Raw genomic sequence first — 15,304 nt, 5'->3', positions numbered from 1 at the left:
AAAAATCTCTACAGAAAGTAAGGACTCGAAAAAGAATCCCAAAGTCAGGGGGTCAGGTCTCAGAGCGGCCTCAGTCTGACCCGCCAAAGTAAGTGAGCTGGCAGTGGCAAACAGGCTGGGGACCTCCAACATGCCCAGCTTCAGACTCTCATAGCCCGATGAAGCACGGTCCTCCCACTTCCCACCTTCCTCGAGCCCCTCAAGACCGTTCTACCTGTATGTCTCGCTGGTGGATCGACCTCTGTTTCCGACTTCATCCGCAGCCTCGGCCAATCAGGTTGAAGCGGGACGGGGCCAAAACACTCTCTCGTTGGACACTGCTCGTAGGGGGCGGGGCGAGGGCGGAGCGCACGTCAAAGCGGAAGTGGGTCGTCGCGCTGTTGATTTCGTAAAAGCCGCGGCTGCTGAGGAGGTTCCGCTGGCTGCTGTGTACGCGGCGAGTTACACCTGGTGCGGCCCGCTTGACTCCCACTGCGCCCGCAAACCGGGTCTCAACGCCAGCTGCGGCCGGGTAGCCATCTAAACATGGACTCCGCCGGCCAAGGTACGTGTGGGCCTCGCCTCGCCTGGTGGGCTCTGGGCCTCTCCGCCTGCGCCCTCCTACCCCGCTGTCCCTCTTCAGCTCCCAGGCGCCTGGCCTAGAAGTTGCTGCAAGCAGGCGTTCCGCCCCCGGCTGGGACTGCTCCGAGCACTGGTTACCCGGCGCCCTTGCGTCGCCCCTGAGTCTTGGGTTTCGTCACTACACCCCCGCCCAACGCTTGCCCGGCGGACCGCCCTCAGATCCTGCGCATGGCCCTTGGGGACACTCCATCCGGTCCTGGACGCTGGCCGAGGTGCCGAGCGGCGCCGGGGCGGGGGGAGGGGGAGGGGAGGCAACGCCGCCCTCGCGTTGGGCGCAGCGCCCCTTGGGTGGCAACACTGCTCGGAGCCCAGCCTACCTCGGAGTTGTCTCGAGGAGGACGGGTGCAGTGAGTCAGGGGCACACCCAGCATACCAGGCCTCTTTCCGGAACAGACATCCCAGACCAGTTTGAGGTGGCCGCGGCGGGTGTGGAGCGGGCCCAGAAGCTTGAGATTTTGAGGACGTGATACAAGTCTGTCTTCCATCCTGGAGCTCTAGAGGGTGTGGTGATTAAAACTACATTGATGTAACTTTACTGGATAATTTCAGGATGTTCTTCTACTGTTTGACCTGTATGGGCATACTAATTAAACGTTAGAATTCGTTACATGCACTGGGTTCTGGTCATAAGAACAACAGAAAACACTTACTGAACACTTGCTATGTGCCAGACATCATACCAAGTCTGTTTCTGAGATCTTTTTCCATTTCAGAATAACCTGTTTAGATTGGTCCTTGTATTACCCCCGTTTTGCAGATGATTATACAGGCTGAACTGCGACTCACCCAGGTGAGGGGCTAGCCCCCAGTGTTGCCTACTGCACCAGTCAGTGCTTGTTCTCTGTAGGTCCTTTGGTAAGACACTTTCCTGTCTTGGTCTTCTGTAAGTCAGGGGGTCTTCCCCAGTGACTGGGCAGTGCCCAGCATAATTGGTGAGTGTATAGTTTCATCTGGGGGTGATTTCCGTAGTATCCAGTTTTAGATTTATAGGTAGACACTACCTGTCTGTGAGCGTTGGTTTTTAAAAATAGAAAAGTTGTAAAGACTTTAAAGTATTTAATGAATTTAAGAGTTAAGTAGGTTCAACATAGCAGATACAAGTGATGTAAGTAAAACCACATTGGTTGATCTGAGTTAAAAATTTGGGTCAATTGATTTAAAAGAAAACAAAACACGCTTAATTTAGTGAGCATCTCTAGAGCACCATAGAAGTGCCTGACTCCAGCTGTGTGGACATGTGAAGGGAATGACACAGCCAGCTAAATAGAGCTTCTTTGCTTTTAAGTGCATTTTATTTTTAGCAGACTCTAGGATTTCTAAAGTAGATAGTCATATCTGCAATTTAAGACAATTTTATTTCTTTGCAACCTTTATGCCTTTTTATTTATATATTTACGTGGCCAAGCCAATTGACTTGTATCTTAGTTCACCAACCAGGGACTAAACCCAGGCCCTCTGCAGTGAAAGCGGAGTCCTAACCACTAGACCACCAGAGAATTCCCTTTAGTTTACTTTTAAGTGTGCCAAATACCATTCAGAGCTTGTTTGTTCACAGAACGTGCTGATCGAAAAGGAAGATGTTTTCAGTGTTGACTGTACGACATACTAAACGGTGGTCATGTGTTTGAATTGAGAAGAACTGATATAGACCTATTGTTCTTGTAAACCTCTGGTTCATACAGGAAAATGCATTTAATGTGAAAAAAACATTTGATACAGGGATTGAACCTGATCTGGATGTAGCAAGGTATGTGAGGTAGTGTTCCCCCTGTGCCTTGCTGCAGCCTCCGTGCTGCGGGATGCGGGTTGAGGATGAATTAAACTGGTTTTGTTTTGGTGACTCCCCACAGGGCCTGGATGACTGTGTTTCTGTGTGTCAGCCTGTGCCCTGGCAGAGCAGCTGATTAGAAAATGATGCTGACTGTATTTACAGCTGTATTAAGTTCCTTCTCCTTTAAAAAAAAAAAAAAAAAGGAAGATCTGTTGGCTCCAGCTGCTTTGTTTGTAGCAAAGATTTTCTGCCTGTGAAGAGAGTATTCTACAGGAGGAGCCAGATTTAGGGAATGGCTGCCTTGTGCCAGCATTTCTGGAACCTGAAGAAGCAACTTACATGGTCTGAGATGTGGCTGCTTTTTGTTTGGTGGCCACAACCATCATTGTAGAACCTTTCAGAGAAAAGGCATTTTCTCCAAATCCTGTCTTGTCCCCCTCCCCAGGGGGAGGCGGAATCTCTGCCCACTTTATTCGTCTATGACTTCTTACTTGATGCACTCTGACCACATTTTGTCTCTGGCAGATATCAACCTGAATTCTCCTAACAAAGGTCTGCTCTCCGACTCTATGACGGATGTCCCTGTGGACACAGCGGTGGCTGCCCAGGCTCCTGCTGTCGAGGGTCTGACGGAGACCGAGGCCGAGGAGCTCAGGGCGGAGCTTGCAAAGGTGCTGTGTCTTGGCTATATGCTCGGGGTTGCTGTGCGGTCCTCTCTGCCTAAAAATGAGCTGGAGTGCTGACTCTGCTCCAGGGGAATTGCCCTGGGAACCCCACAGAATCTGTCCTCTGCAGCCTTGGCTTGTGTGTGTCTGGCACTTTGCAGGCTCTCTGTGAGGGGAGTATCCACATGGGCGGCTGCTCTGAGCACTCCATCTGCTGTGGGTTTCCCTTTTGGAATAAACATGACATTTTCAAGATCCCACAGATGTATCTGCCCCTGGATCTTCATTTTCCTTCTTTTTTCATGTGATCTTTTCAAAGTGAGAGTTATTTAAGAAGAAATAGGAATTAAGAATAAAAGTCTCTGCATATAATTTTTATTCAAACCAACTGCCAAGAGTGTTTCTTTTTATGATGTGGTAACAGAGCCTGATAGTGATTCACTTGAGATTCCAGAGTCTGGGGAAGTGCACTTGTCAGCATCAGTCAGGCGGGGGCTGGAGCACACTTGTCGCAGTTCTCTGCTTCATCTTGGGAGACAAGCCAGTCCTGATAACATCCTGGGTCCAGGCTTGGGTCTGAGCAGAACTGGTCTTGTGAATGAACCTGGCCCCAGGACCAGATTTTAGAATGCAGAGGAAGCCACCCTTTCTGAATTGAGCAGAGGTTAAAGGAGAAACAGCAGGAAGTCCCAGGAAGCCTGTGTTTTGCCCTTTATTTCAGGACATACTGGTTTAGAGAATAAAACCACAATGTCTTTTTCAGAGGTGAATTGTAAAGTGGAGACGCTCTCATGTTAAAATGTCAGCCTGTGTGTCCACAGGCTGTTAAACCCATGTGCCCATGACACCATAAACGGAAAGTTAATGTCACCAAGTGTCACTGCTGGAGTGACTGGTAATAGTTTGGCCTTGGGTGATCCTTGACTTTGAATTGTTGCTTTCTTCAGTATTTTCTAAAGCAAAATCTAGTGATTAGCCAGATAGGGCTCTAAGCGGCTGTTAATGCCTTAATCCAAACAGTCACTTTTTAAAGAAAGGATGGTTTTTTAGAGTAGCTGTTCATGTAGAAGCTGAAACTATTGAGAATCTGAAGCAGAATGGCTCTAAAGCCTTCTTTTTGTCATCCACTCTTTAAGACATGAGAAAGTTCTTGTCTTTTTTGTCAAGATTTTTCCTGTTGTCCTCATACTGCACTCATACTCATACTACACTAAGCAAAAAAGAATTTTCTTTGGACTTGTGTAAGTGGCTTTTGCCAAGGCTTACAGCTGACCTTGGGAACACAGATGTCCTAAGGGTTGTTTCTTTGTCATGTGGGTCTCTGGCCATCCGTCTGTCAGCTCTGCTTCCTTCCCTCTGTGTATGGAATTCCCCCTGGGTGCAGATGCGGCTTGCCTGCCCACCTTTCCACCTTTTGTTACCTATGTCCAGACCTGGAGCCTAGACAGAAAGGGGCTGCTGTCTTTACACACCCAGTTCAGAACTCTGACAGACCTGGCTTGCCATCTGTGAGTAGACACTCAGCTGAGGGGGGCAGGACAGTTCTCCATAGAAAGTTGAGGTGCTGGTACCAAATACAAACAGAAGCGATGGCCGCTGTAGACTATTCCTAAGTCAAGTTATGTTTCTGTAAATGGAGAATTCTCATGTGATTCTGAGAAACCCTCTTTGTAGTATGCATAAGGATGTCAGTCACTTCCTGCCCTAGTGGTGGTTGAAGCCTGGTAACTGCATGCTTTTGCAGGTGGAAGAGGAAATTGTCACTCTGCGCCAGGTGCTGGCAGCCAAGGAGAGGCACTGTGGTGAGCTGAAGAGGAAGCTGGGCCTTTCCACCTTGGAGGGCCTGAAGCAAAACCTGTCCAGGAGTTGGCATGACATGCAGGTCTCCAATGCGTGAGTGTCCGCCTGCTTGAGGGGGCCTTGAGTCCTGGGGATAAGGTGTGCCCCCTGGAAGCTGCCCTCTCAGGGCACTGAATCCTTGGCAGCAAACAAATCTGAATTTGGTTTACTCAAGAGTTTAGAGTCTGCACATATGGTTTTAAAAGGTGGTGAACATGCTAGTTGTCCCAGCAGAAATTGACAAGAGTATGTTGCAGGGTCTAAATTGGAGAGAATACCAATTAGGTGCTTAATGAGACTGGCTTTCCAGTGGTCCCCATAGGTCAGTGTCTGCTGAAGTGGGCATGAGTCCTTGTGAGTGTGACATGATCACGGCCCCAGAACCTCTGACCCAGCTCTGGATTTGGGGAGTGCAGACGTGTGGCTCCTCTGAAACATATTCTCCAAGGAGGTGGGGTGGGGTGGGTGGGAAATGTTTCACATTGTCTGAGAAGCTGTGTCCCACTGAAAGACCAAATCGAATTTCATAAATCTCACTTATGAAAAACCCAGTTCTCTGTCTTAGAAACTTGTAGGCTTTAAACCCAAAAGGTGGCTGTCAAGAGTTGTTTTTGGGGCCGTGGCAGTGCCCTTCATGCTCCTCACAGCTGTTTCCTGAGAGACAACTTCTGCTGAGTGGGCAGGCCTGCCTTCGGCCTCAGGAGGGCTAGCCAGGCCTGTCCATGCCTCCCTGGCCTCACCCAGCCTGCTGACCAGGTCCTGAGCAGAATCAGGCTGGAGAGCCAGTCTTCCTGCCCCCTGGTCCTTCTGTTTTCCTTGGAATTTCATATGCAGTTTGAAACCTGCATTGAAGTAGTTTTTCTAAATAATTTACCACAGACTTTCTGTTTTTAGCTACATGAAAACTTCTGAGAAACTCGGAGAGTGGAATGAGAAAGTGACCCAGTCAGACCTGTGAGTGCCTCCTCCCCTCCTGACACGGCTTTCAGGGATAGGAAGGCCGAGCACACTCAGTTCAGCTTACTAGCTGTGGTGTGTCTTGGCTGTTTTATTTTTCATATAATTTTATTCTTCTCAAACATAAAATATCCTTTTAAACTCTACTGGAGAAAAGTGCAGGCGCAGAAGCAAGTTCACTCAGCTCCCAGATGGCGCTGGGAACCCCCTCCTGACATGTGTCCCTTGGATAAGAGCCCAGAGCGGGGGTCAGTCTGGTGACAGATTGGTGGTGCTCCCCTCCTGCAGACCTGGCTCCAGCTGTGGTACTCTGGGGCTTCACCTGCACTGAGGGGTGGCTCTGGAGTCAGCACAGCATGGGCTGTGTGGGTCAGATCTTTAAGTAGGTCCTTTGGCCTGAGAGGCAAGCACAGAAACACAAAGAAGCAGGGCATGGAACCTTCATGGTGGCTCTGTCTGTCAGAGCTTAGGCTCAAAAGGACTCCTGGCATTTTACCTGAGATCCGTGAAATAGATAATGGCGCTTCATTTGTACTCTAGTCTGATTATATCCTTTGAACTGGGTGGTGCAGTGTTTTAAAATCGTTTTCTGGGATGTCTTGCTTAGAAGGAAGAACTGTGGTTGCCAGAAGGCATGGGCAGAAAGCCCTTCTGCATTGGGCTGAAAGGAAACAGTTGCAACCCAGCTTGTCTTGGAGGTGTCTAGAAGCCCAGGTTGGCCGGCTCCCCATGGAGCCTTTGCAGCCTAGGCTCGTGAGGGCAGCCGGGCACCAGGTGGGTCTGGCAGTTGGAGTTCCCATGCTGTGGCTTGGTAGGGTGGCCCCTGGCTAGAGGCAGGCTCATGGTGCTGACCGAGGCTGAGAATCGTTTTGGGAGGTCTTGGTGCTGTTCTGGAAAGCCAGCTGCTGGGGCACTGCTTCCTCAGATCACAGTTCTGACTCCTCTGAAGGAACTCCATGGCTCTGGGCCTGTAAGTGTGCCTGGCAAGATGGGCTCTTTTCACGTGCTTCGTCAGGCAGTGAGGTCTGAGCCCCAGATCTGTTGGGAGAGTTGTCAGGCCTGGAGAAGTCTCTGCAGTGACAGCACAGGAGGGGGACAGCACGAGACAGCTGTTCTGCAGTCTCGAGGTGCCTGGCTTGTGGCTGCAGGAGGCCATTACCAGGGTTCCTTGCCCACAGCCTCTGGAGGGGATGGTGTGGCTTGAGCCAGCACCCTGTCTTCCCTAATTCTTGTGGTTGTGGATCCCTTTTAGTGAATGGAGCGTGGCCAGGAAGGGAGGAAGTGAGGTGTCTGCAGCCTGAGTGCTTGGCTCTGGTATAGCGATGCGGTAGTGAGTAGGTTGATGCCACTTGGGGTTTCAACCCAGCTGTTGATTCAGCAGCCATGCTTTATTGGTCATGAAACCATCACCTCATGGGATCCTTTCTTAGGTAGATCAAATTAAAATCATGCTTAGAGTGAAAATCAATGAATTGCAGTCACTCATTGGCATATTAACCTATTTGGTTGCAGGTGACAGAAGGTACAGCTAAAGATAGTGTCAGCTTAGGAGGGGTAGGCCTCATCTGGTGAGAAACCACCACTCTAGGCTGCCCGCCTGGGGCTCTGACCAGCACTCCCAGCCTGTGTCACCCTTCTACCCTCCCCACAGCAAATTTGTTCTCAAGCAGCTCCTCTGTGGTCAAGGGGGCCTGGTGAGGCAGGACCGTATCTTCCCATCCTTGTAGCCCAACAACAAGGTGGCCCAGTATGGGAGTCATTGGGCTTTCACTGGGGTCAGGGAGCTCACCTCTGGCCAGTCTGGGATCATGTGCCCCCACTAGTGGGAGGTGGGGACAGACCCCCCCAAGGGAGGATCCCGGAGAAGGAGCATCCCGCTGGTACCTCCCTCTCACCGACAGTCAAGCAGCATGGCATAGCCTGGTGCTCTCAAGCACAGGTTGGGCTGAGTTATTGGACGCAGACACATCCTGGCCTCTGCACCACATCCGTCCCAGCGGGGTGCTGCCCCGCAGAGTAGCCCGGAGTGGCCCTTGTGCCTGAGCACCCTTGAGTCGCCCTCTGGACGCTCCACTTCTGTTGCCATATCTTGTGAGACGCCAAGACAGGCCATGGTTTAGGGGGCATCTCTGGGTGAAGGCACCATCGGGTTGGGGCACCGGAGGGAACTGCCGGACAGTCCATTTGGAAACCCTCTGAGAGGAGGGTGTGGACTGTGGGTTTTAGTGTGAATCAGCTGCAGCCTAGAACAGACCTGTTCCTCCGCTGAGGGGAGCTTGTCCAGGGCCCAGTTGTCCAGATCCTTGGGTCACTGGGCAGGTTGGTTGGATGTTGAGTTCCTGTTCATTTTAATTCTGAGATTGTGTCAGACTGTCACTGGGGGAGGAATTTTTGGGTGTCAGATTTTTTAAGGCCTAGAGTGAGAATTAGACATCTTATTATTATTGAATTTAAAAAACCCAGAAGCACAGTCTTTAGCAAGGATTTTGGAACTTGTTTTCTACCCCCTGTTAACAGTATGTTCAAGAATTACTGATCTTCCTGGAAATTAAGATAAACTCTACACCTTAGTGACTTCAAGGTATTTCCAGACTTGCTGGGAAGCAGCTCATGCTTTGAGGCCCAGGCCCCGCTGTGCTGTGAGGGGCCACTGCCCAGAGGAGGCCCTCCAGGGTGCTTGGACAAGGCCATCCCCACAGGATGAGGAGTGCAGGGGTTGAGGCACAAGGCCAGCCTGAGGGATGTGAGCAGCAGGTGCTCATACAGAGGCTCTTGCAGGCAACGGTTTGGGGTAGATGCGGAAGGGGGCCAAGAGCCCCCAGCCAGTGCCATCCAAGCCCACCCCTGTGACTCCAGGAGGGCTGGAGTTGGTGGGCACCTCTGCCATGTTGAGCTCTCTTTTCCTTGGGGTGCCAAGTTGGCTCGGCAGGAGCCTCTGGGTTTAGGCTGCTGTGTCTTCTGTTTGTGGTGGGGGCTGGCGGCTCAGAATTGGCCCAGGGGTGTCCATTTCGTCCCTGTGGCCCAGGTACCTCACTGGTGCCTGTCCCATTGCTATTGAGGTCACAAGCCATCTTGTGGGTGGGTGGGGCAGGAGATCTCCACGGGGTGCCAAGACCACCTCCTTGAGCCAGAACAGTGGCATGAGGTGGAGATAGGTCTCCCCGTTCTCAAAGGACATGGTAGACATAGAACAGGAGGGCTGGAGGGGCTGCTTGGGGTCTGAAGGCCGGCTGGGCACCGCCCGTTTGAGCTGCCAGGCTCAAACCCTGTGGGTGCAGTCGAGCTGTTATGTCCTCGGAGGACTGCCTTGGATAAGAAGAGAAAAGAGAAGCCATGTGAGGCCCCTAGGGGCTTGTGTGCCTGGGCTCTGTGGGCTTGTTTGCTATGGAAGTCGGGGAGGTGGGGAAATGAGTTTCCACAGGGGGAGGAGGAAAGCCTGCGTTATAGGAAGAACAGAAGACAGGGTTATTGCAGGGTGGGGGCAGTCATGACCTGGCAGTGCTGCTCTGTCTGTATGCAAGTCCCCTCCCTGGGGGCCCGGGTTACTGGCCCAACCGCCCCCTCTCTTCTCTGATCGCCTTGTCCCTGGCATATGGGCTGTGGCTGCACCTTCTGTGTGGTTCATTTAACCACTGTTTCTCCCTCCAGCTACAAGAAAACCCAGGAAACCCTGTCTCAGGCGGGACAGAAGACCTCGGCGGCCCTGTCCACCATGGGCTCTGCCATCAGCCGGAAGCTTGGGGACATGAGGTGAGACTCGCTGGTCCGACACCTCTGCCCTGAGACCTGGGCCGAGCAGGTGGGGTTTTAGGGTGTTTAGATCCATTGGAGGGTCTGGTCTGCAGGAAGCCTGCCAGAGTGGGCAGATGCACTTACCTCAGGTGCTTCTCAGCACCCACAGGTGTGGCCATACCAGCCCCAGACCGGTTGGTTCACAAACCTGCCTCTACTGGTTGCCTCTTTGTTATTCCTTTTCCTTGTGGTGAGGTGTGGGAGGTCCCTGTGCCCATGGGTGACTGTACTTGGGGTTGGTGAATGCTGTGGTTCTTGTTGACGTTCCATGGAGGACAGATGATTCTGGCCTGGGGGCAGTGGCAGCCTGGACAAATCATGGACAAGCGTGGTGTGTTTGCCTGGCTTGCTCTTGAGAGCGTGTGGGTGCACACTAGGGCCCCCAACCAAGCAGTCTGCCTTGGAATTGGATAAGACCATGGGGGCTGCCTGAGTGCCTCTGAAGCAGGCCAGGGGAACTGGGGGCCAGCACGCAGCAGTGCCTGCCCCAGCCTGATGGCCATGACACTCCCACACCAGACTCCACCCTGAGTTTCCTGCTCTGGGCTCTGCTGCTGCCCCTCAGGCCTTCCTCTGGGTTGTTGGGGTGAATCAGTGAGAGCAGCGGGCATCATGGGTCAGCCCCCTCGCCAGAACCCTGGACTTGGCCCTGGGTTCTGCTGCCAGCCGTGCCCTGTCCCCTCATAGCTGATAATCCTATGGGGTTGCTGTGGGCCTGGCCTGCTGAACTTGGTGTTGAGGGTCCACCCAGTCCTGACCCTTCACTTCTCACCCTTCCTGCCTGCTTAGAGTAGGCATTTCCCCACCTCATGGCCTGAGGTTGCCTCCTGGGCCTCAAGGTGGGAGCCCTGCCCTGGCCACTGGGCCACAGGCACTCACCAGCCCGGGACCCACCCAGTTGTGCAGAGGACAGCTGGTACCCAGAGCCATGATTACCTTTTGTTCTTAATTGTTTGATATCATTATACCTTTTCACTCCCTCACCCCCAGCTTTTTATTTTGAAAAAATTTAAACCTTTGGAGAAGCTGAACAGTCAGTAGGCAGTCCATGCCTCAGGGGTGCTCCCCCTGCACTAGGGGTCCTTGCAGACTGCCCTCAGATGCAAGTTTGGCCCATGGTGACTGTGACTCGGACACAAGAGGGACCCCCAAGCGGGGCTCTGCACAGCGGCCAGGAGGGCCTGTGGCCATCACTCCCCTAGGCTTTGCACTGCTCAACATGTCCTCCTGGACGAGTCTCACTTGGTGGTGGGTGGGATGCCCGTTGTGGCCACCTGAGCTGGGCAGAGGAATGCCTGGCAGTGAGCTGGTCACATGCCCCTCGTGGCCTGGCCTCGTTCCCAGGGGGGCCAGGCTGATGATAGAGCACCTGAAGCAGGTGACAGGTCTGCTTCGTGCTCTTCTAGGAACGTTACTCTGACTTTCGGTGTCATGCCTTTGTGTTCAGTAGTCTCACTGTCGCATGTGTTCAGAGCATCCTAGGTGGAAGTCAGGCGAGAGGGTAGAACTGCTTGTGCAGGCGAGCCAGCTGGGCAGTTCTCACACACGTGGCTTCGTTCTGGGAGGACAGAGCTCAGTGTGCCCCATTCTGCTCAGAACCCAGGGTGGCCATGTTGTGGCTGGTGCTATGCCCACCGTATGTGAGCCCTGCTAGTGGAGGAACCAGCCCCTGGTCACGGTTCCTGTTGGCTGGCGTCTCATCCTGAGGCCCCATGTGCCTGCTGCTGCCTTTGCTCTTGAATCCCAGTGCTGATGCAAACTGAGTCTGAGGGGCCTATCCGTGTGTCCCTGTTGCCTTACCATGTGGTCTTGGGTGGCTTGAGGTCGAGGCCCATTAATCTCTGTAGTTTGGAGCTTGAAGCTGACAAAGTTCTCCACTTCTTGACACAGAGAACCAGGCCCAGGGGGTTTCCTTCGCAAGTTGAGGGTCAGGTGCTGCTCTGTCCTTCAGGACAGCAGTCCCCCGGGTGTCTAGAGGGGCCCGTCCAGGAGCAGCCCAGTCGAGGGGCTTGCTGCATCTCCAGGGGCAGGGAAATGGATTAGTGCCAGAGGCCCAGTTAAGAGTGAGGTCGGGCCTCCATCCGGCTGGGTGACCTTTGATAGGACACGCACCTCTTCTTACTATGAGGCTTGTTCTCCCGCCGAGCGGAGTAGGTCCTGCCGCCCAGCAGAGCACAACAGATGCCTCAGGCCATGTGACTGTCACTTCTGAAACGATCTTCATGTTGGGGTGGCCACCAAGGGGGAGGGGGGGAGCCGTGGCCCCTTCCTCCCCAACCCCAGCAGATGCCCTTGGATATGTTCTGGTTTTTGGTCATCTTCTGTTATCCGTGGTGATGGAGCCAAAGCGTGAAGTGCTTGGGGGTGTTGCAGGCCCTGTCGAGGTGCGGGGGGGCACACTGGCCCAGCTGGAGTGTAGGCTGATGGGGTCCTGGGTCCTGGGTCAGGTACGGACCCTGGGGGCAGAGAAGCGCCTCACGTCCTTGCTCTGCTTGTTTCTCAGGGTTCCTTCTCTCCGGCCTGTGGCAGAGTCAGTCTCAAAGGTCCCTCATGTAACTGTGTGAGGGAGAGTGGGGCAGAGGCCGGACAGGGACACATGTCCTCCCCCGGTGGGGTAGTCTCGAACACAGGGCCGGGGTGGGACCGGATGCCCCTCCTAATGCTGCCTCTCTTCTCTCTTCCTGCTGCTGCCCCTCAGGGCTCGGCCCTTCTCACACTCCTTTAGGTAAGACTGACACTGGATGCGCCGGGCCGGGCTATCTATGCTTCAGGTCTGGGAGGCTCTGGCCGGCCCTAGGGGGCTGTGTGGATGGTGGGGGCAGCACAGCAAGGCAGTCACCAGTGGCGAGACGGGTACAGGGCTCCTCCCCTGGTTATGTGGCTGTCTGGGCACTGTTGCTGCCCACTCTTAACTTGGCCTCACAGAGTAGCCATTGGCTCACCTTGACTCTTCCTGGGAGAGGCTGTGCTGGCCCTTGAGCCATTGTGTCCCCGTGTCCTCTTCCCCTAGGAGTGGTCCTGCCTTTGACAGGGAGCTGGTCTCCTTTCTGCGCTTGGGTGCCTGGGCCCCGGTCAGACAGCCTCCTGAGTGTCCTTTAGCTCATGTTGATCAAACTGCTCCTCCTGCTTGGAGGCCAAGAACTCCAGAACAGTCATGACTTTTGATATTCATACTTGTCCTGCTTGTTTTTCTGGGACTTGCTGTGAAATCAAATGGGATGCTTGGTGGCTCTTTGCACCAGAAACGTTTTTAATGCCTAGGCTGAGGGCATCTTAATAACCCTGTCCTGGTGCCTTCCCCCTACAGTGCCACACTTCTGGGGCCATGCAAGGGGCACCAGGGTCAGTTTTCCTGGTTGGAGGGGGGTGCTTGTGAGGCTTCTCTGTTCTTCCCTGGTACATGGGGTGGGGCTCAGCTTCCTGCATGGGGAGCTGGTCCTATCCTTGCCTTAACTCTTCCTTCTCTGCTCCTCCCATGCTTCCAAGCAGCAGCCACTCCATCCGCCACTCCATAAGTATGCCAGCCATGAGGTAATGTGCTCCTGTGCCCCATAGCTGCCTGAGCCTGCCGGGACCCCACTGGGAGGCCGGTGGGAGGGGGTGGCTCTGGCTGGTTCATTGCACATCCCCCACACCCCTGACCAGGAACCACCTTCCCCTATCAGTCTCTGGCTCAGATTTGGGAGACACCCCTTCTAGGCCGTAGAGCTGGTGGGGGTGAGGCCCAAACTGGGCTCTACCTAGGATTCTCCAGGGCTGCCCTCAGGTTGGGCTGGAAGGGGCAGGGAGGCTTGCACACACCAGCACCCAGGAGGCTGCCAGGGGTCTCCAAGCTTTTTACAGAGACTGTTTATCTTGAGAACAGCCAGAGCCATGGCCTGTTCCTCCTTGAAGCCCCCACCCATGCTCTCTCCTGCTCTGTAGTGCAGCCTGAGTCCCCACAGAGCTGTCGTCGTCCCAGAAGAATCTGCCCCAGCTGCTACCTCCCCTCCTTGAGCATGCCTGGGGGTCACTAACAGGCTGCCTCTGGTGGCCTGGGCACAGGGAAGGGGTAGGGCAGGGAACCTGGGCCTGGCCTGCTTTCTTCTCTGCCTCATCACTCTCTGCTCTTAGAATGAGCCTTAGTTTTCCTCTTGCTCAACTTCTGTGAGAGATCTGTGTGAAGAACACATGGAACTTTCAGTAACCCCAGGATGTGTGCATTTAGGGGGCAGTGGAATCACGTGCCCAGCATCCCCTTCTGTCCAGTCGAGGGTTCTGTGGTTCGCCCACGTGAAGTCTGGATCTCACCAGCTGCTGGCATGCAGATCCTCTGTCCTGCAGTTGGTGGGTGTGGCTGGTCTCAGTTCTGTCCTAGGGGAGCCCTAGTTCTGTCCTAGGGGAGCCTCTGGAACGTGTGTGCCCCCTCTCCTCCTTTTGGCTTGTCATGTTTTTACAGTGAGACCTGGGGATCTCTCTAGGGTCTTTCCAAAGGATGACCCAAACCCCAAGGCCCTTCACATTTAGGAGGGCACACAACCACATGTTCCTTACAGTACTGACATCTTTTTCTCTCTTTAAAGGAATTCTGCTACCTTCAAGTCGTTTGAGGACCGAGTTGGGACCATCAAGGTAACTGGCCTGGACCTGGGCTACCCAGTATGCTGGCTCACGGCCTGTCACTAGTCACGTGGGTTCACGTGCAGTCACAGGAACTGATACTGAGAGCCCTTGTACCCTGTGTGGTCTCCTGTGGTGACATCCAGCAGTGTCACAAACAGGAGAGAACGCTGTTGCAGTCATGACAGGGCACAGTTCATCCCCACGGAGACCACAGCCTGCCTTCCCCTGCCCTACTCTGGGCAACCCCTAATCTGCTCTCCATTTCTGTCGTCTTGAGAAAGTCATACAGTACGTGACTGCGTGCATCAGTGTGCAGACTTTGGGGCCTTGCTCTTTCTACTCTGATTCCTCATGTATCAGAGGAATCATATGCATGAATTACATACATTCCCATAGAGATTGACTCTTTGAACTCTTAGGAGGGACATAGGTAGGATCTGTCATGTATGTGCCCTGTCTCATGCTTTTCTCTCTTGGTCTTTCCCTATCTGTAGTCTAAAGTTGTCGGTGGCAGAGAGAATGGTGGTGACAACCTTCCCTCCCCAACAGGGAGTGGTGACAGACCGTTGCCCGATCACATACCTTTCTAAGACTGTAGCGACTTTGCCTGGCCACGGAATAAGCACACCCTCATCGCCACAACTGCAACTTCGAGTGGTGTGTGTGGAGGACAATTATGCCATCCCCGTGGAGACGTGGTCGCATGGGTCAGAGAACACGCCTTGTCCACAGATGCCTACCCCTGTGTCAGATCAGCAGATCATTTCGCCATCCTGCCTTAGGGCAGGGAGTGGGCAGGGTGGTGGATACCAGGGTGACTGAGCCAAAGCCAGGCTTCTGTTGGAAATCTCTTAGTTGGTCAGCATGTTTAAAGGGGGGGATGTGGTAAGTGTAAAATGCGCTGTTTTCCAAAGTCTTTCCGTAAGTCACAGAAGGACGAGTCATCCAGAAAGCCCTGCCTGATCTGCAGTTTAATTTCAAAATGCTAAACAGGAAAACTATCCATTTTCTGAGACCTAGAAAGAAGCTGATTATCAGCTGCTGCCTAATTGTTACA

At 53.4% G+C, this 15,304-nt stretch overlaps 1 protein-coding gene across 10 annotated transcripts; it reads left to right on the top strand.

Moving 5' to 3' along the window:
• Positions 1 to 327: 327 nt before the first annotated feature.
• Positions 328 to 15,068, top strand: TPD52L2 (TPD52 like 2). Of its 10 annotated transcripts, XM_070801269.1 has the most exons (11): positions 330 to 544; positions 623 to 833; positions 1,015 to 1,122; positions 2,918 to 3,063; positions 4,802 to 4,950; positions 5,791 to 5,850; positions 9,502 to 9,603; positions 12,344 to 12,370; positions 13,135 to 13,176; positions 14,208 to 14,256; positions 14,742 to 15,068. In XM_070801269.1, the coding sequence occupies exons 4-11, from the start codon at positions 2,962 to 2,964 to the stop codon at positions 14,835 to 14,837; spliced, it is 627 nt and encodes a 208-aa protein (XP_070657370.1). In that variant the 5' UTR covers positions 330 to 544; positions 623 to 833; positions 1,015 to 1,122; positions 2,918 to 2,961; the 3' UTR covers positions 14,838 to 15,068. The 10 variants fall into 10 exon arrangements, with proteins under 10 accessions (XP_019827579.1, XP_070657370.1, XP_070657371.1 ...); XM_070801270.1 differs by lacking the exon at positions 1,015 to 1,122; XM_019972018.2 differs by lacking the exons at positions 623 to 833; positions 1,015 to 1,122 and having other exon boundaries at positions 353 to 544.
• Positions 15,069 to 15,304: the final 236 nt, after the last annotated feature.

The sequence above is a fragment of the Bos indicus genome, chromosome 13 (assembly GCF_029378745.1).
Source record: "Bos indicus isolate NIAB-ARS_2022 breed Sahiwal x Tharparkar chromosome 13, NIAB-ARS_B.indTharparkar_mat_pri_1.0, whole genome shotgun sequence".
Taxonomy (NCBI): Eukaryota; Metazoa; Chordata; class Mammalia; order Artiodactyla; family Bovidae; genus Bos; species Bos indicus.
The sequence above is the reverse complement of the archived record's forward strand: the minus strand, read 5'-3'. Positions and strand labels throughout refer to the sequence as shown.